This window comes from Anomaloglossus baeobatrachus, chromosome 8, assembly GCF_048569485.1.
Source record: "Anomaloglossus baeobatrachus isolate aAnoBae1 chromosome 8, aAnoBae1.hap1, whole genome shotgun sequence".
Classification (NCBI taxonomy): Eukaryota; Metazoa; Chordata; class Amphibia; order Anura; family Aromobatidae; genus Anomaloglossus; species Anomaloglossus baeobatrachus.
In genome coordinates this window covers 260,971,296-260,992,254 of record NC_134360.1, presented here as the reverse complement: position 1 = coordinate 260,992,254, position 20,959 = coordinate 260,971,296, and the positions used below count along the sequence as shown (strand labels likewise).

General features: G+C 48.0%; 1 protein-coding gene across 1 annotated transcript in view; it reads right to left on the bottom strand.

Annotated features, from left to right (window-relative positions):
- The window catches only part of LAMC1 (laminin subunit gamma 1), a 205,181-nt gene that overhangs the window by 79,979 nt on the left and 104,243 nt on the right, over window positions 1–20,959 (bottom strand). Inside the window, exons 3-7 of the mRNA XM_075320608.1 lie at window positions 19,955–20,085; window positions 16,770–16,936; window positions 16,231–16,419; window positions 5,207–5,324; window positions 5,013–5,111 (exon numbers count right to left, since the gene is read on the bottom strand). Of these exons, the coding sequence (XP_075176723.1) occupies window positions 5,013–5,111; window positions 5,207–5,324; window positions 16,231–16,419; window positions 16,770–16,936; window positions 19,955–20,085 (704 nt within the window). The remainder of the gene's footprint in view (window positions 1–5,012; window positions 5,112–5,206; window positions 5,325–16,230; window positions 16,420–16,769; window positions 16,937–19,954; window positions 20,086–20,959) is intronic.

Below are 20,959 nucleotides of genomic sequence, written 5' to 3'. Positions count from 1 at the left end.
TGGAGAGGACGGGTCTGAGGAGAAATGGTCGATATAAATAAGGAGGCTCAGGGCAGGCAAGATTCTGTATTATCTGAAGAGAGGAGTAGAGGGACAGCACGGACTATTGTCTTCCTACCACACCTCCATTGTATGAGGCGAGTACAGACCGCGCAGCTCTAGACACGCTGTGGAGAGGACGGGTCTGAGGAGAAACGGTCGATATAAATAAGGAGGCTCAGGACAGACAAGATTCTGTATTATCTGAGGAGAGGAGTAGAGGGACAGCACGGACTATTGTCTTCCTACCACACCTCCATTGTATGAGGCGAGTACAGACCGCGCAGCTTTAGACACGCTGTGGAGAGGACGGGTCTGAGGAGAAACGGTCGATATAAATAAGGAGGCTCAGGACAGACAAGGCTCTGTATTATCTGAAGAGAGGAGTAGAGGGACAGCACGGACTATTGTCTTCCTACCACACCTCCATTGTATGAGGCGAGCACAGACCGCACAGCTCTAGACACGCTGTGGAGAGGACGGGTCTGAGGAGAAACGGTCGATATAAATAAGGAGGCTCAGGGCAGGCAAGATTCTGTATTATCTGAAGAGAGGAGTAGAGGGACAGCACGGACTATTGTCTTCCAACCACACCTCCATTGTATGAGGCGAGTACAGACCGCGCAGCTTTAGACACGCTGTGGAGAGGACGGGTCTGAGGAGAAACAGTCGATATAAATAAGGAGGCTCAGGATAGACAAGATTCTGTATTATCTGAGGAGAGGAGTAGAGGGACAGCACGGACTATTGTCTTCCTACCACACCTCCATTGTATGAGGCGAGTACAGACCGCGCAGCTTTAGACACGCTGTGGAGAGGACGGGTCTGAGGAGAAACGGTCGATATAAATAAGGAGGCTCAGGACAGACAAGATTCTGTATTATCTGAGGAGAGGAGTAGAGGGACAGCACGGACTATTGTCTTCCTACCACACCTCCATTGTATGAGGCGAGTACAGACCGCGCAGCTTTAGACACGCTGTGGAGAGGACGGGTCTGAGGAGAAACGGTCGATATAAATAAGGAGGCTCAGGACAGACAAGATTCTGTATTATCTGAAGAGAGGAGTAGAGGGACAGCACGGACTATTGTCTTCCTACCACACCTCCATTGTATGAGGAGAGTACAGACCGCGCAGCTCTAGACACGCTCTGGAGAGGACGGGTCTGAGGAGAAACGGTCGATATAAATAAGGAGGCTCAGGACAGACAAGGCTCTGTATTATCTGAAGAGAGGAGTAGAGGGACAGCACGGACTATTGTCTTCCTACCACACCTCCATTGTATGAGGCGAGCACAGACCGCGCAGCTCTAGACACGCTGTGGAGAGGACGGGTCTGAGGAGAAACGGTCGATATAAATAAGGAGGCTCAGGACAGACAAGGCTCTGTATTATCTGAAGAGAGGAGTAGAGGGACAGCACGGACTATTGTCTTCCTACCACACCTCCATTGTATGAGGCGAGCACAGACCGCACAGCTCTAGACACGCTGTGGAGAGGACGGGTCTGTGAGGAGAAACGGTCGATATAAATAAGGAGGCTCAGGACAGACAAGATTCTGTATTATCTGAAGAGAGGAGTAGAGGGACAGCACGGACTATTGTCTTCCTACCACACCTCCATTGTATGAGGCGAGTACAGACCGCGCAGCTCTAGACACGCTCTGAAGAGGACGGGTCTGTGAGGAGAAACGGTCGATATAAATAAGGAGGCTCAGGACAGACAAGGCTCTGTGTTATCTGAGGAGAGGAGTAGAGGGACAGCACGGACTATTGTCTTCCTCCCACACCTCCATTGTATGAGGCGAGCACAGACCGCGCAGCTCCAGACACGCTGTGAAGAGGACGGGTCTGAGGAGAAACGGTCAATATAAATAAGGAGGCTCAGGACAGATAAGGCTCTGCATTATCTGAAGAGAGGAGTAGAGGGACAGCACGGACTATTGTCTTCCTACCACCCCTCCATTGTATGAGGCGAGCACAGACCGCACAGCTCCAGACACGCTGTGGAGAGGACGGGTCTGAGGAGAAACGGTCAATATAAATAAGGAGGCTCAGGACAGACAAGATTCTGTGTCATCTGAAAAGAGGAGTAGAGGGACAGCACGGACTATTGTCTTCCTACCACACCTCCATTGTATGAGGCGAGCACAGACCGCGCAGCTCTAGACACGCTGTGAAGAGGACGGGTCTGAGGAGAAACAGTCGATATAAATAAGGAGGCTCAGGACAGACAAGATTCTGTGTCATCTGAAAAGAGGAGTAGAGGGACAGCACGGACTATTGTCTTCCTACCACACCTCCATTGTATGAGGCGAGTACAGACCGCGCAGCTCTAGACACGCTGTGGAGAGGACGGGTCTGAGGAGAAACGGTCAATATAAATAAGGAGGCTCAGCATAGACAAGATTCTGTATTATCTGAAAAGAGGAGTAGAGGGACAGCACGGACTATTGTCTTCCTACCACACCTCCATTGTATGAGGCGAGCACAGACCGCACAGCTCTAGACACGCTGTGGAGAGGACGGGTCTGAGGAGAAACGGTCGATATAAATAAGGAGGCTCAGGACAGATAAGGCTCTGTATTATCTGAGGAGAGGAGTAGAGGGACAGCACGGACTATTGTCTTCCTCCCACACCTCCATTGTATGAGGCGAGCACAGACCGCACAGCTCTAGACACGCTGTGGAGAGGACGGGTCTGAGGAGAAATGGTCGATATAAATAAGGAGGCTCAGGACAGACAAGATTCTGTATTATCTGAGGAGAGGAGTAGAGGGACAGCACGGACTATTGTCTTCCTACCACACCTGCATTGTATGAGGCGAGTACAGACCGCACAGCTCTAGACACGCTGTGGAGAGGACGGGTCTGTGAGGAGAAACGGTCGATATAAATAAGGAGGCTGAGGACAGACAAGATTCTGTATTATCTGAAGAGAGGAGTAGAGGGACAGCACGGACTATTGTCTTCCTCCCACACCTCCATTGTATGAGGCGAGTACAGACCGCGCAACTCTAGACACGCTGTGGAGAGGACGGGTCTGAGGAGAAACGGTCGATATAAATAAGGAGGCTCAGGACAGACAAGATTCTGTATCATCTGAAGAGAGGAGTAGAGGGACAGCACGGACTCTTCTTCCTACCACACCTCCATTGTATGAGGCGAGCACAGACCGCACAGCTCTAGACACGCTGTGGAGAGGACGGGTCTGAGGAGAAACAGTCAATATAAATAAGGAGGCTCAGGACAGATAAGGCTCTGTATTATCTGAGGAGAGGAGTAGAGGGACAGCACGGACTATTGTCTTCCTACCACACCTCCATTGTATGAGGCGAGTACAGACCGCGCAGCTCTAGACACGCTGTGGAGAGGACGGGTCTGAGGAGAAACAGTCAATATAAATAAGGAGGCTCAGGACAGATAAGGCTCTGTATTATCTGAGGAGAGGAGTAGAGGGACAGCACGGACTATTGTCTTCCTCCCACACCTCCATTGTATGAGGCGAGCACAGACCGCGCAGCTCTAGACACGCTGTGGAGAGGACGGGTCTGAGGAGAAACGCTTTATATAGAGATGTTGATGAGTTACCGTATGAAGAGAAGTAATGTCATGTATTGGAAAGAGGCTGAATAAAATCCCAATAGTTACCTTCACATTTGCATTCTGTGATGACTGCCTGAAGATCCGGCCTCCCTGTACTGTACAGAAGAATAATGGCCGCCCTGTGTAAGATTTCCCTGGGATTCTGGAAGAACTCATGTAAAGTATAAGCCTTCACATACTGAGGCTCGTACTTGCAATACACATTTTCAGAGAGTGCATTGTAAGTTACTTATGCTGTAGATTTGCACAGTGTTTGCATCTCTGTAGCAGGCATGAAATCCACATTAAACACGCAGAAAAAAACAACAGACTGCAAAATAGCAGCAGAACCTGCAGAGGACCATCTTTACAGCGCGTGGATGCAAAATAACGGCATCTCTACAGAAAGCGAAAAGACTGACGACCCGTTCACCTCTCGCCTAGGCTGAGAAAACCCTCGGAATATTTTCCGCAGGTATCTGTAGGCCCCTGTGAATGGTAAGTTTGGGCCTCCATCAGTTCACTATTTCTTCAGTGCAATAAATATTTTCTAAGACCGCCAATAAGGTGAACATGATGCAGCTTTCCGTCAGAACAGAGTAAACCTTCAGACATCACGCAAGCCTTAATGGGTTACTTCAATCTTCATAGATGGATATTTCTTGTAAAAACACGCACTTCTGCAATTTACTGCTTATTATAATTTGGAACCATCCTTGATAAATTATTTTTTTTGTTTGGGGAACGCTCGGTCTTGGAGACTCTCGATTGCACGCAGTGCACTGAGCGGGATCAGGAGGTAACGGGGCGCTCCAGCAATGCTGCACAGCGTCAGCACAGCGCTTACAAAAGGTCAGTGGAAACAGATTGTAAGCACGGCCCATGTTCCGCTGTTTAGCGGCGGTCTGTCTCCAAGGCGACGAGCTGTAAAACTAAAACAAAAGAGCTAATATCTCAAGAACGGATGAACATGTTAATAAGCAGTAAAACGAAAAAACGTTTGTATTTACTAGCACTATCCTGCAATACCCATTTACAAAGATGGGAATAATCGCCTTCAAGTCCCATTTACATTGATTTCAAGCCGGTGACGAGCGTCCATGGACTGGATTCAATTTATTCTGTGCTTTAATTTTTCAAATGATTTACACAGGAGGATGACGGTAATAGAATGATTGTTAATACGGTCCCTGTCCCCATATACATCATATCATCGGCAGCACACCATGGTTACGTCGGTTGAGGTGCTACCGATAACGATGAATTTTAGACCCACACCCGAACAAACAAGCATTTTGCTTGTTCCTCAAATGATTTGTGCCTCGTTTTCCATGGGCCGATAATCGGCAATGAGTGGTCATCGCTGGTTTCTATATCGCCTGCAGCCTACCTTTCACAGTTGAATCCTTCAACATTATCTTTACAGCTACACCGTCCGGTCTCCACATTGCAGTCATCTGTACTACCGGCGGCGTTACATGCACAGGGCCTAAAAAGACAAAAAAGAAAATTTAGTTGCTATACACCACAACATTCATCAATACAACAAACGGCCACGGTAGAAATCTGTGAGTAGGGGGCTACCTGCATCCAGCCTCCGTGAGGGAGTGGAAGCCCGGCTGGCATCGGTCACACTTCTCTCCCATAACCCCAGGTTTACAGCTGCAGCGGCCATAGTTATCGCACTGGGTGCTGAGGGAACCTGCGAGAAATCAGAATGGTGAAGAAAAATTAGAAGACAAGTGACATAGCCGTTCTATAACTACAACTGCCATTGTGCCCCGACGGCTACAGCTTTGGTTTATTACACAAAACTGCTATATAAATTGTTCAAAGCTGGGGGGGCGGGGCGATGTAGCCGACCAGAGAGGACGCATGGGAAGAGAGCTCCTATAATCCTGATCTTATCCTGGCCATTTACACCCGGTTACCTGATCCATTTACTCACTGACCTGCTGCTGTGACAGGAGACACCATCTGGAGGCTGGTGATTCCCACTTGAGCTATTCCCTGACTTTTGCACGGCGTTGCTGGATCTCCTGAGGCTGGAGAGTGTGGAGCAGCAGCCATCTTCCCACAGCCTGCATTTCCACAGTGAGCAGCAGAGCATGACTCCGGAGAGCAGTGAGGAGTGACAGATTTATGGCCAGAGGTGAAGACCCAGGAGTGGTGAGCACAGGGAAGTTAATTCTCCCTTAGCTGTGTAACTGGCAGTCAGTGTGCAGCACATTAGGGGGGCCGGCTGCAGTGTGGAAGACTTTAACCCATAGAGTGCTGGAGGGTCTGGAGTGTGTGCCTTGAAAAACGGGCCCTGCAGATTTTTCCTGACACATGAAAACAAATAAGTGACACATATTGAAGTCCCCACGCTGTGCAGGCCTGCATCATCCTGATAAATACACCCTGAGTGCTGTGCTGCCCTGGGACTCCCTTCATTCTTATTATCCACCATATAAGTGGCTGTTTTCCGGCTCTCTGGACGTGGTGAGGAAGTGGAGACAGACATATCACTAAATAGACATTATAAAGGCACAGATTCAGACGCACGGGGGCACGATAAGAGAGGGGTGCAGAATCAGCAAATCCCCAGTGTATCAATATGAGTCCCCCTAAACAAAGTGGAGCTATTGACAAACTTAAGGAGTTCGCAAGGGGTGGTCAGGCAGATGCCCCTAAAGCCAAGAGAAATGCCACCCCAAAAGGTCAGGCACTATTGGATGACGGGTCAGAGGATAAAGATGATTTAACCCTGAGGCAGGTGTATGAACAGCTTCTACAAGCAATTTCTACAAGCAACAGCTCCCTCAAAGGGAAGATTGAGCAGGTACATTCAGAGGTGGCCCTCCTGCGTCAGGACATGCAAACCCTGAGGGCCCGAACAGCGTAAGTCGAGACGCGAGTGTCTGAACTTGAGGATCAAACTGTAACACTCAAAACAAAAATGACAACAATGGCCGGATCGGCAAATGCATGGCGCCAAAAAGCAGACGATCTGGAGAACCGCATGCGTCGAAACAATATACGAATCATAGGACTGCCAGAGCGCTCGGAAGGTCAGCATCCGGAACAATTCCTGGAGGAGTGGCTGAAATGTAATCTCGGAGATGAGTTCTCCTCAACATTTGCGGTGGAGAGGGCGCACAGAGTTCCAACGAGGCCTCCTATTCCAGGCGCGCCACCACGTCCCTTTTTAGCAAGGATGCTCAACTACAGAGATAGAGATACAGCACTCCGTCTGGCCCGACAGAAGAGCCCACTCAAGTTCAATAATGCTGCGCTCTCGATCTTTCCGGACTTTTCGGTGGACCTCCAGAAACAGAGGGCCCACTTCATGGAGGTGAAGAAGAAATTAAGGGAGCGGAACATCATCTACTCTATGCTGTACCCTGCCCGGCTCCGCATAGTGCATGAAGGGTCGCCTCTGTTTTTTACTACACCTGCTGAGGCTGAGGACTGGCTACAGGTACACCCGAAACCTAAGGGGCAGAAGCCATGAGATTACTTTCCTAGGTGACATTTTCTGTGCCCCCTGGCGACCCTCTTATTTCATGGTTGCTTGAAGCCCCCTTTGGAGACAGATGGGACTTCCCCGTGCCTCGAGTTATGGAGGAATTGGCCAGGAATTGGTTCTTGTGAAATGGGAGCCCTATCTTGTGCACCCTTATACCACCTATACCAGGACACTGTATTCAGTGGTGGTATCCCCATTGATGTTTGAAATGTTTTACAGGACTTATCGGAAAGGTCCTGAAGTTCGATATTGGTTCTATATGTTTACAGCTGCAATTGCATTAACTTTATTTCTTTGCAGGGACAGGCTTATTACTGTTGGAGGGTTAACCACACTTACTTGCAGGGCAGAAAGCGTCTTATACCTGGGATCCTGGTTCTATAAAAAGATCTATGTGATATGGGGTCAGAGCTAATATTTATGACCTGGAATGTCAGAGGCCTTAAATCGCCCAAAAAACGTATTAAGGTATTCTCCCAAATTAAGCAAGTCAAGGCCCAACTGGTGGTACTGGTAGAGACTCACCTCACACGGGACACAGCCAGACTAGTAAACAAACCGTGGGTACAATGGTCGGCACATGCGTTCCACACCAGCTGCTCCAGGGGTGTCTCTCTATTGGTCCATAGACATATCCGTTGGGAAGTGAAGGTGGTGAGGCGTGACCCGGAGGGGCGATTTGTGTTTATATATGCGTCTATAAACTCTAGAGATTATGTGCTGTTATGTATTTACAACCCCCCCCCCCCCCCGCCAGCTCGCATCTCCATTCTTAAACAAGCAATGAGCTTTGCCCTCAATTATCCAGATGCTTATGTGTTATGTATGGGGGATTTTAATCTTGTGATGAATGAGGAGCAGGACAGGTTTCGGATGGATGGAGGGGGACAACATTCGGCCACACACTTGACTGATTTGCAGCAATGCGCGGAGGGAGGTGGGTGGATTGACCTTTGGCGACTCCGGCATCCTAACACCCGAGAATATACATGTCATTCTTCTACTAGACGCACGCTGTCCCGACTAGATTATATTTTTGGGTCGAGCAATATCGCAACCTGGGTGGATGACGTGGTACACGGGGTCAGGGGCATATCAGATCACAGCCCAGTGATTCTTACTATGAAGACTAACCAAGGTGTTGGTAAACCCTTTTGGAGGTTAAACCCCTTTTGGCTAAAACTAATAGATCAAAGTGATAGAACTCTGACCCAAATAGAGGATTTCCTGGAAGCCCACCCTAAACCCTGGAATATTAACTTGGTGTGGGACACCCTTAAAGCCTACCTTAGAGGGTGTTTGTCTTCAACCATAACATATCTTAAAAGAGTGACTAAAACTGAGGATGATATAGTAGAGGGGAGACTTAGGGACTTAGAGGCAATATATATATCGGCCCCAACCGATGGAAATAGGGCGGCCTGGATGCAATGATATAGGTTATATATGCAGCACTCTGAGACCAAGTCCAAACGCAAATTGTTCTTTACCCGACAATCAAATTTTGAGCTTGGAAATCAATCCAGTAAATTATTGGCATATATGGTTAGGCAACACAACACTTCAAATACAATATTGGGTATACGGAGGATGGATGGCTCAATAGCTACATCCCCTGAAGATATTTTAGAGTGCTTTTGTGAATACTATAAAACCCTATACACATCTAGAAATCCTCATGGAGTTCAAAGTTGCGTGACATATTTGTCGGATTTGGAGTTTCCCACTTTGAGTGAATCACAACGGGAGTCTCTGGAGGCGGACATCACACTGGATGAAGTGATTACTGCCATCTCGGATATGGCTAGGGGGAAATCCCCGGGTCCAGATGGCCTTCCCATAGAATTCTATAGTAAATATTGTGACGTATTGGCCCCGATTCTTTTAGAGGTTTTCTCACATTTTTCAGCCGGCGACTCTCTGCCTGCCTCATTGTACGAAGCACATATAGTCGTGCTGAGGAAGGAGGGTAAAGACCCACTAGACTGCGGTTCATACCGTCCTATATCCCTAGTTAACGTGGATTACAAGATCTTTACCAAAATACTGGCGTCCAGGCTTAATTCAGTCATATTGAGTATAGTTCACCCAGATCAAACCGGATTTATGCCTGGGAAAAACACCTCTATAAATATAAGACGGGTCCAGTCCATAGTGCAATATAGCACACTGGTCCAGGAGAACGAGTGGGCCTTGGCCTCGCTGGACGCGGCCAAGGCATTTGACTCGGTAGAATGGCCATTTTTATTTGCCTGCCTCCAGAGATTCGCTTTTGGGCCTAAATTCAATAACTGGATTCATATGTTGTATAGGTCCCCGACAGCCAGGATACTAGTCAATGGTGCTATGTCTACACCCTTCGCATTGAATCGGGGCCCAAGACAGGGATGCCCTCTGTCTCCAGCATTGTTTGCACTAGTTATTGAAGCTTTGGCAATTAGAATCCGCTCTCATCCACAGATCACTGGAATCACTATAGCCGACCGAACAGATCAAATAGGATTGTATGCGGATGACATGGTTGTCTTCTTAGATCGAGTGCAAGAGACTCTACCGGTGGTTATAGACACTATAGATACATTTGGGGAGTTTTCGGGACTACGCATCAACTGGGATAAGTCGGCTTTGATGCCATTAATGCATGGGTCTGGAATTTCAATGGAGGGTAGGTCACCTTTGCAAGTGGTAACTAGCTTTAAATACCTGGGAATACACATACAGAAAGACCATACACTAGACCTGCAGACGAGTATAACACCACTTCTGGAGCACGTTAAACTTAAATATAACTTGTGGAGCAAGCTACCCCTGTCAGTGGTTGGCAGAATAAATTTAATCAAAATGATATTACTTCCAAAGCTTAGTTATACACTACAACATAGTGCAGTATCAGTACCCAAATCCTTCTTCTCAATGTTGAACTCGCTTACTACCTCTTTCATATGGGGGAAATCCAGACCCAAACTTCGGTTATCCATTTTACAGAGATCCAAAAGACTGGGAGGGATGGCTTTACCGGAGTTCTTCCTCTACTACCTCGCGGGACAGCTTAGGGCACTAGAGACTTGGATGCCTGGATGTCAGCTGCCAAACTCTGAGAGTCACTTGGCACACGCGGCTGGGACTGATTGTTTAGTGGGTTTTCTGGAATCAGATGGACTGAGAACACCACGGCAATTACCCCTCCTCAGGTTGGCAAGATTAGTCTGGCGACAAGCCGAGAGGGTGGTACACTTCGAAGGGGTGGTGGCGGAACTCCCATTATGGGGGAATAGCCACTTCCATACTCTGAGAGATCACCCCTCGGCGCAATTCTGGGCCACTCACAGCGTCAGTGCATTAGGTGATCTTTTTGTCCCGGGAACCACAACCTTCAAGTCCTTTGAACAAGTCCAGATTGAATATAATGTCCCAAGATCACAGTTTTTTAGATACCTGCAGATTCGCACAGCGATTCAATCCCACATACAGAAAATTGGAGTGAGGAAATTGATATCATCACTTCCTATGATAGGTATTCTAAAATCACAAGGACCTCGAGGCCTCATCTCAGCTATATATACTTACCTGTTGTCAGTGGGGGTGGAGTCGGACCCCTTGCCAGCCCAGGATAGATGGAAATCTCTAATTCCCTCTCTACAGGGAGAGGAATGGGAAGAGATATTGGAATCTCCGACTGCGGTATCCCCTTCGGTTAATAATAAATTGATTCAATGCTACATTGTCCACCAGGCATACCTTACTCCAACTCGATTATTTAGTATGGGCCGTTCTCGTACATCGGAGTGCCCGAGGCGTCGTCTCTCAGGGGCAAATTTCATACATATGATCTGGAGATGTCCCAATATATCTTCGTACTGGCGGGGAGTGACATCTCTGCTGACATCGATGTGTGGATTCCTGTTTTGTGTGACCCTTTGATATGCCTGTTTGGGGGGTGGAGGAAGAGTTCTGGGATCATTACATGACAATATTCCTCAGAGAGGCATTGTTTCTGGCTAGGAAATTAATAGCTCTGAGGTGGATGGGAGATTCGAATCCAACTGTGAGGTCCTGGGTTAAACTAGTCAATGCAACCATAGTCTATGAGCGGGTGGTATATTATAATAGGGGGTGCCCGGGAAAATTTAACAAAATCTGGGGTTTGTGGAATTCTTCTCCAGACACACTTGCGGAGGTTTGAGGGAGATTATGCGGATAATGGTGGTTCCCGCTAGATGTTGGGATATGAAACACTGTCCAATGATATATTGAGGTATAATAATGCAATGTGGCTGTTGTTCTTTCTTTCTTCCTTTTTCTATTCCTCTTTCTATCTTGTTTTCAAAATATGGTCATGCTGATAGTTAGAGCTGTTCTTATGCTCAATATAAAATTAGATATATATGCAAATGATAAGTAGTATGGATAATAACATTGTTCTATTTTAAGTGCTAAAGATATTATGGACTTTATATGACTGTTTATTGTTATATTTAAATATTACTATCTATATACGGAGCTATCTTTATATGGCAAATGTCAGTTGTACCATGTTTGAAATTGTTAATAAAACGAAGTTAAAAAAAATTGTTCAAAGCTGTAGCCCTCAGGGCGCGATGGGAGTTGTCCGGTGATGAATGCTTGATCTGATCACAAAAAAGAGCAAGGCATTTATTTTTTTCTTAGGTCTAAAGAAAGTTCCCATTTGTCCAAATGCACCACACCTAGCTATATTAAAAAAATAGAATAAAATAGAGCAACAGACAGAGCAACAGACAGAGCAACAGACAGAGCAACAGACAGAGCAACAGACAGAGCAACAGACAGAGCAACAGACAGAGCAACAGACAGAGCAACAGACAGAGCAACAGACAGAGCAACAGACAGAGCAACAGACAGAGCAACAGACAGAGCAACAGACAGAGCAACAGACAGAGCAACAGACAGAGCAACAGACAGAGCAACAGACAGAGCAACAGACAGAGCAACAGACAGAGCAACAGACAGAGCAACAGACAGAGCAACAGACAGAGCAACAGACAGAGCAACAGACAGAGCAACAGACAGAGCAACAGACAGAGCAAGGCCTAAAACGTGCAGATTTGATATTGTGCTGCGTCTAGTCGCAGGTCTTAAGGTCCCCAAACACTATAACATGGGGTAAGCATCATCCCCGAGGAACAGTCATCCCGGGTATTGTCCCAGCCACTGTTTGTAATTTTTCCATTTCTCATTTTATTTATATTCATTCTCATTGTCAGCGTCCATTAAGGATAATCATGGATTTCTCAGGCATCGTATTTATTCGATCACTTTTTGGTTAAGTAATCCAGGTCTAATTCACTCAGTCATGTTCCTAATTCCCATCTCACATACCCTCTCCACCTGATCTATTACAATAAATAACACCAGGCTCTCGCCAGTACCCAAAGTCCGCTGCCTCGGAGTGACCCTCGACTCTGCCTTGTCCTTCATACCACACATCCAATTCATCACCACCTCCTGCCGTCTTCAACTCTAAAATATTTCCAGAATCCGCCCTTTCTTCAATTCTCAATCTACGAAAATGCTAGCGCATGCTCTCATAATCTCCCGCCTCGACTACTGCAACATCCTCCTCTGTGGCCTCCCTGCTAACACGCTCGCCCCTCTCCAGTACATATTTAATTTTGCTGCCAGAATGATCCACCTCTCTCCTCAATACCACCCCGCTTCTCCCCTCTGCATGTCCCTCCACTGGCTCCCAATCTTCCACCGTATCCAATTCAAACTACTAACACTGACCTACAAAGCTGTGCATAATCTGTCTCCTCTATATATCTCTGAACTAATCTCCCGCTACACTCCAACACGTAATCTCCGCTCTTCTCAAGATCTCCTCCTCTCTCATTCGCTCCTCACCCAACCGCCTCTAAGACTTCTCCAGAGCATCCCCAGTCTTCTGGAATTCGCTGCCTCAACAAGTCAGATTATCTGCTACATGTGCAAGCTTCAACCGGAACCTGAAAACCCATCTGTTCAGAAATGTCTACAGTCTCCAAAGATCCCGCTGCCGCCTCACCACCGCCGGAGCTGACACCTCCCCACCGCAATTACACACCAGATTTTTTTTTTTTGGGGTGGTATGACTTTGCGACAGATTGTGGTATTGCTACGAAGGATGTATTTTTATCTTTTTTTATGCCTATTCATCAGCTTCCTCTCTTTGTCCTATTAACATTAGACTATTGTTGCCAGAACTCGCCAATATTGGCCATCAGCAATCTAACATGTAAGGCGTGCGAGAAGGATTCGACAAGTTAAATTCTTCAGTGTTCTGAGAAAAAAAGCAGCCGCCATCTTAGACTCGCAGCGGCTTTCTCATAAAGAATCCTGTGTATGGGGGACTCTCCTCAGTGTTTATGTGGGAACTGTATGCTAAATGTGAACATTGGCTGAGGAAGATTCGTGAGATTATGTATAAACCGTAATTAAATTACAAGCGGATCCTGTCGATCACATTGTGGACGAGCAGCTGGAAATTGTTATATAAAAAGTAATAAAAAGGAAGAATAAAACAAAGCATGAGCCCAGGGACCAGATTTCGTGGATAACCGTTCTCTCTATATCACTGTGAGATGTGAGAATGTAAAAGGACTATATCCAATGCCTATATCCAATGCCTATATCCAATGCCTATATCCAATGCCTATATCGGCAGCTATCGGGAAGATAATGGCCCGTACTGGAGGGATCTGATCCCCGGGAGGCCGGGCAGGAATGCAGAGATCAGAGGACGGGAGGTCTCCTTTGTTTAGAGGACAGCGTGATGCTTATTTACACTGGACGCCATGCTGGACACCGTCTGCTCCAGACCCCAGTGTTTACACAACCATTTGTTGTTTGTTTCAGACCCAGGAGAGATTTTCCAGGAAAGGATGTGAAGATAAGCATCGAACCGAGCAATAAAACAGACATCAGAGCGGGCGAATGGCGAAATGTATGTACTGTACAGTATATACCTGACCCTGCTGACCCCCCCCATCCCCCAAAGAGCTGACCAGATCAGTATATATGTATACAGTGAAGCCCTATAAAGGAACAGACTTTACACATCAGGTGGGTCCGGACAACTTTAATCTGACCAACCTTTTGTGTATGGGAGCCCCCTAGCCATCCCACGTATGGGGGAGTCAAAAGAGACAACCATTGGCCAAACAAGCATGTGGCTGCCTGAGTCCAAGGTGCATGGGCAGATTTGGTGCAGTCTAGTAAAACAAATGATCAATGGTCCACAAGATAAGCGATCACCATCAGGGGAGGTCCAATAACTGCAAATTGCACAGAATTACAGACCGGGGCTCTGTTATCCCCAATAGAATGGATCCGCTGTGTGCGCACTCGATGGTGCTCCATTCATTCCCTATGGGGCTGCCAGGCACTGTGCTCAACCCATAGAGAATGCATGGAGTGATGATCGGGATCCAACCCGCCGCTCCATTTTGTAACAGGGTTAAAAATTCCTTGTTCTGACATTCGGTGAGACTCCCAATGATTGGAGCCCATCGATCAGTAAGTTGTAGCCACTCTTTGATTTCACTGGACAATCCCTTTAAATTTAAATCTAAACCTCCCGATTGAAGCAGACCCCTTTGTAAAGTGAGCGTGCATCATGCATTTCACCCTTCTTTGTGCTTCGTCCCATGAGATCACATTCTTCGGATGGCACATCGAGCAGCGGATACCTGGGAGCTGCCAAGGTTTCGATTTCTCCTCATGATCACTTCACAGCGTTGGTGTAATCTCCGACTGAATGCAGTGAAAGCGATAACGCAAAGAGGGTCACAATGCAGAATCTCTACCGGGGAACCAACTATCATGGTGCTTAAATGGTCTTTAAATTGGTCTTCTCATATTTGCCAAATTGACCTTTTGGTTCCATAATGCTGGTAACATAATGCTATGTTTATGCCTCTGAGTGCAGAGGAGCAATGTGCCCCTTACTCCAGGGCAGGAGAGAGCTGGAAGACCGCATTGTGCCACTTACTCCAGGGCAGGAGGGAGCTGGAAGACCGCATTGTGCCACTTACTCCAGGACAGGAGGGAGCTGGAAGACCGCATTGTGCCACTTACTCCAGGGCAGGAGGGAGCTGGAAGACCGCATTGTGCCACTTACTCCAGGGCAGGAGGGAGCTGGAAGACCGCATTGTGCCACTTACTCCAGGGCAGGAGGGAGCTGGAAGACCGCAATGTGTCCCTTACTCCAGGGCAGATAACAGAGAACAGTAGAGATAGGTGATAAAGCCGCGCCACAGATCACTTCAGGAACAGTAAGATTAACGTATCTTTATTGGCATAGGTCTACGCGTTTCAGGAGCCCCGCTCCCTTCCTCAGGACCGTGAAGAACCAAGAGACATCAAATCATGATTTGATGTCTCTTGGTTCTTCACGGTCCTGAGGAAGGGAGCGGGGCTCCTGAAACGCGTAGACCTATGCCAATAAAGATACGTTAATCTTACTGTTCCTGAAGTGATCTGTGGCGCGGCTTTATCACCTATCTCTACTGTTCTCTGTTATCTGCCGTGGGGTGGCTGCTGCCTGGATCAACGATTCTCATGCTGTCAAAGGGGTTGTGACTTGCACAACTCCATCTGGTGAGTATTCACTCCCCATCCCTCACCCCATATTATTGGGGTAATACCCTATCTGCGCTTTTTTTCCACAGTTCTATACAGTTACTCCAGGGCAGGAGAGAGCTGGTAGACAGCATTGTGCTCCTTATTCCAGGGCAGGAGAGAGCTGGAAGACCGCATTGTGCTACTTACTCCAGGGCAGGAGAGAGCTGGAAGACCGCATTGTGCCCCTTACTCCAGGGCAGGAGGGAGCTGGAAGACAAGGGCATGCTGCTGCACGGGATCAGAGGCTGCCCCTTCTCCCCATTTTTAGCGCAGTTTATGGTGGCCTTTTCAAAGAGGTTTTAATGAATAAAAAAATATTAAGTGACGGGGCCCCCAATGCTGCCTGCACATGGGCTGTCACTAAACTTTCCCATTGTTTCTGCAAAGCAAATATGTTGAACACAAACTAAATCAAGGAACCTCTATGAAGGATTAAGGAGTAGCTATAAACACTTACCAACAGGGTTACAATTGCAGGCCAGGCAATGTTCATCCTCATTCTGCCGATAGTAGTTTTCTTTACAACGCTCGCAGTTTGGACCGTCTGTATTGCCGGAACACCCCGTACAATGACCACCATGACCAGACGACCGGTAAAGCTCGGGGTCAAAGTAACACTCCTGAGAGCGGCCGTTACAACTACAGGCTGGAAAAAGGAATAAAATAGAAAATATACATGAGAAACGAGAAGGATAAGTGCAGCTGTAAGTTATTAGTGAGTATACAGGTCAGAGGGGCAGCGTCTGCAGCAGGCACGGCCGGTAGCATCACTATGGCGGAATGTGACGGTAAGCAATGCAGAGGGCTCATCTATAAAGTGCAATCTAACGGCACATGTAAATAGGACACAAATGTGTACAAGACGAAGGCTTAATGCCCTCCCATAGATATCAGATTTTAATGGCTTATACATAAGGGTGGAGGGATCGGGGAACGGGGGGATGGGTTCTACTATTTTGCAACTATCAAAAAGAAAACACAAAACCCGTTGCTCACGCAAGCACTCGTTGGCACTCTCCGCCGTCGCTCTCCTCCAGGGCCGGTCGTTGAAGAAGGGTAAACATTTTTCACAGTCCACGCCGAATGTGTTGTGCTTGCAGTTGCACACCAGCCTGCTGTACTCGTTGCGCACACATTCGCTGGCGTGGCCGTTACACTTGCACCTGAAAACAAGAGACATGTTCTGGATGACACAAGCAGATGATACTCAGAGGAGCAGCAGAAGGAACTACGCCCTACAAATCTTGGCTTGTCCGCCAGTGTCCTAACACTAATCCGGCTGTTCTCACGATTTACTATCCAGAAGATGGTTACACAATAGGAGAATGAAGCTGGAACAAGAGCAGGAACGCTGCGCACATGAGGAGCAGGAAAGGCCCGAGCGTCCTCCTGTCCATAATAATAATAATAATCTTTATTTCTATAGCGCCAACATATTCTGCAGCGCTTTACAATTCAGGAGGCTCATATACATATCATATACATAAACATATACAAACAAGTAACAATTATAGAAGATACAATATTTAAAGGGAAAAATGGCAACCCTGCTCGTGAGAGCTTACAATCTACAATGAGGTGGGGGGAGGGGCAAGGTACAAGTGCTTATTTACAATGACAATCCAGCCATCTCATAGGGGATAGATAATTGCTTCCTGGACCAGTTGGCCAGAGCCTTGAGATGCATTTGGGTGCCATGGAGTTTGACGTGGGGTTATGTTCTGAGAAGTTGTATAGTGATTAGGTGATATTAGTTTGGCTAGGGAGTGTGATAGGCCGCCCTAAAAAGATGCGTTTTTAGGGAGCGTCTGAAGCTGAGTAAGTTGTGATATGTCCTAACTTCTTGGGGTAGACTGTTCCAGAGGTTTGGTGCAGCTCGGAAGAAGTCTTGGATTCGGGAGTGGGAGGTTCGAATTAGTGTGGATGTTAGTCGAAAGTCATTTGCAGAGCGTAGAGAACGGGTGGGGTGATAGACAGATGAGGGGGAGATATAGGGGGTGCCAAACTGTGGAGAGCTTTGTGGTGATAGACAGATGAGGGGGAGATATAGGGGGTGCCACACTGTGGAGAGCTTTGTGGTGATAGAGATGAGGAGGAGATGTAGGGGGTGCTGCACTGTGGAGAGCTTTGTGGTGATAGAGATGAGGAGGAGATGTAGGGGGTGCTGCACTGTGGAGAGCTTTGTGGTGATAGCGATGAGGAGGAGATGTAGGGGGTGCTGCACTGTGGAGAGCTTTGTGGTGATAGAGAGGAGGGTGGAGATGTAGGGGGTGCTGCACTGTGGAGGGCTTTGTGGTGATAGACAGAGATGAGGGGGAGATGTAGGGGGTGCTGCACTGTGGAGAGCTTTGTGGTGATAGACAGAGATGAGGGGGAGATGTAGGGGGTGCTGCACTGTGGAGAGCTTTGAGGTGATAGACAGATGAGGGGGAGATGTAGGGGGTGCTGCACTGTGGAGAGCTTTGTGATGATAGAGATGAGGGGGAGATGTAGGGGGTGCTGCACTGTGGAGAGCTTTGTGGTGATAGAGAGGAGGGTGGAGATGTAGGGGGTGCTGCTCTGTGGAGAGCTTTGTGGTGATAGAGAGGAGGGTGGAGATGTAGGGGGTGCTGCTCTGTGGAGAGCTTTGTGGTGATAGAGAGGAGGGTGGAGATGTAGGGGGTGCTGCACTGTGGAGAGCTTTGTGGTGATAGAGATGAGGAGGAGATGTAGGGGGTGCTGCACTGTGGAGAGTTTTGTGGTGATAAAGATGAGGAGGAGATGTAGGGGGTGCTGCACTGTGGAGAGCTTTGTGGTGATAGAGATGAGGGGGAGATGTAGGGGGTGCTGCACTGTGGAGAGCTTTGTGGTGATAGAGATGAGGGGGAGATGTAGGGGGTGCTGCACTGTGGAGAGCTTTGTGGTGATAGAGAGGAGGGGGAGATGTAGGGGGTGCTGCACTGTGGAGAGCTTTGTGGTGATAGACAGAGAGGAGGGTGGAGATGTAGGGGGCGCTGCACTGTGGAGAGCTTTGTGGTGATAGAGATGAGGGGGAGATGTAGGGGGTGCCGCACTGTGGAGGGCTTTGTGGTGATAGAGATGAGGGGGAGATGTAGGGGGTGCTGCACTGTGGAGGGCTTTGTGGTGATAGAGATGAGGGTGGAGATGTAGGGGGGCTGCACTGTGGAGAGCTTTGTGGTGATAGAGATGAGGAGGAGATGTAGGGGGTGCTGCACTGTGGAGAGCTTTGTGGTGATAGACAGAGATGAGGAGGAGATGTAGGGGGTGCTGCACTGTGGAGGGCTTTGTGGTGATAGAGATGAGGGGGAGATGTAGGGGGTGCTGCACTGTGGAGAACTTTGTAGTGATAGAGATGAGGGGGAGATGTAGGGGGTGCTGCACTGTGGAGAGCTTTGTGGTGATAGAGAGGAGGGTGGAGATGTAGGGGGTGCTGCACTGTGGAGAGCTTTGTGGTGATAGAGAGGAGGGTGGAGTGTAGGGGGGTGCTGCACTGTGGAGAGCTTTGTGGGTGAGCACAAGCAGTGTGAATTGGATCCTGGGATATATGGGCAGCCAGTGCAATGACTGGCAAAGTCCATGAAGTAATAGGAAATTGAAGGACCTGTCAATAGAAGGACATCCTGAGGCCGGACACCTGCCTGTATATAGGGGGGCCAGGGTCATTCTAGTATGACAAGCTTAAGCTGGTGTAAGATAATCCCACAGCAAGACCACCCACCGCACACCCAGGGTCTACTCCGAAAAAAGACCCATCAGCCATGAACATGGCGTGACTGTTTTAGTAACAAAACTATAGCTTTTTTTTTTTTTTTAACATTTCTTGTGCCATTCCTCTATGAAAATTTTTGAACCGATTAATGGAGATCACCCTTCCCTTTGGTAATACGGTGTGGCTGTGCGCAGCAGAGGACACGGTTAGCAGTGATAACATTGTGCAGGGTTATGCCCCATTAACAACTGAATAGTAACATCCAATAGTCAATGTCTGTATTTCACCAAACACCGGGCGATGGTATCCAGAGGTGCTATAGGTAGTATGTAACAAGCATTATCGGGAATGTCAGGGGGGCTGGCGGCTACCTTTAGGGTTGACTTTTCACCATTGCATGTAATCAATCATTCCTGCAGAACATGAAGAGGAGAATAAAGCACAAAGTCCCGGTCAGTGAATGGAAACTCACCTGCCTCCTACTGCAAAGTCAGAGATGGCATAGTAATAGGACTTCAGCACCTTAGGGTCACTGAACACCTCGTCCCCAAAAGTGTTGAGTCTGTTCAGAGTCACTCGGATATCCGTGGCCGTCACCCAGTCCTGTAAGAAATGAAGAGTCGTGGGCAGTGAGGAGTCGCCATACAGTCGCCATACTGCAGAATACACGGGGACTAGTCCTGAGATTATTGCTCACCCACGGCAAACTCAACCTGTACCTCTACTGGAATGCCGTGCCGATGCCATTTGGTGCATCGTAGATCCCAGCCCCATGGAATACCGGTATTTCACACAGGGCAAGAAAATCTGCACATAAAATGTTCTGCTTTATGTGAACGGGTTAATGAAAACCTCATTCACCAGCATTGCAGGCGGCGGATATTATGTGGATTTTGGGATTGATGTGGACATCTTTGGCCAATACCCAATATGTGAATGGGGTTAAAGTCTGGCAATCATGCCAGGTGAAAAGTACATGGTGGCCAGACAGGTAGACGACCATCTGTTTAATGGCACCCATACATATTAGGTGGCTTTTGGATGAACAATGCCTTGGCTGATTGTTGGGCCATCGACTATCTCCGCTGTCTCGCCCATACACGAGAGCACTCGCTCGTTCGGGTGCTCCCCTGTTCTCTATGAGAAAGCCGTTGTCTCGGGGCGGACATATATCGGTGCAGCCTGTGTAGTTGTATTTTGTTGAGCGGTTAGGCTGGAAAGGGCCCATAAATTGTTCTTGCACTGGGGCCCTCTTCTGTCTATATCCTCCAGTGCACCGGCTCACATGTCTTTGGGACAAAAGTGCGATCGGCAGTATAAAATCAGAGATGCCCGATCATCTCCACCGACCACCAGTCATGGGCCGGTGCCCCATAGACATTAGACTGTTGGCTGAACCAGTCAATCTCACCGGGTTTGGCCAACATTAGTCCACTGTGTATGGTGGCCTAAGTCACCATATCGAGAGCAGCTTGTA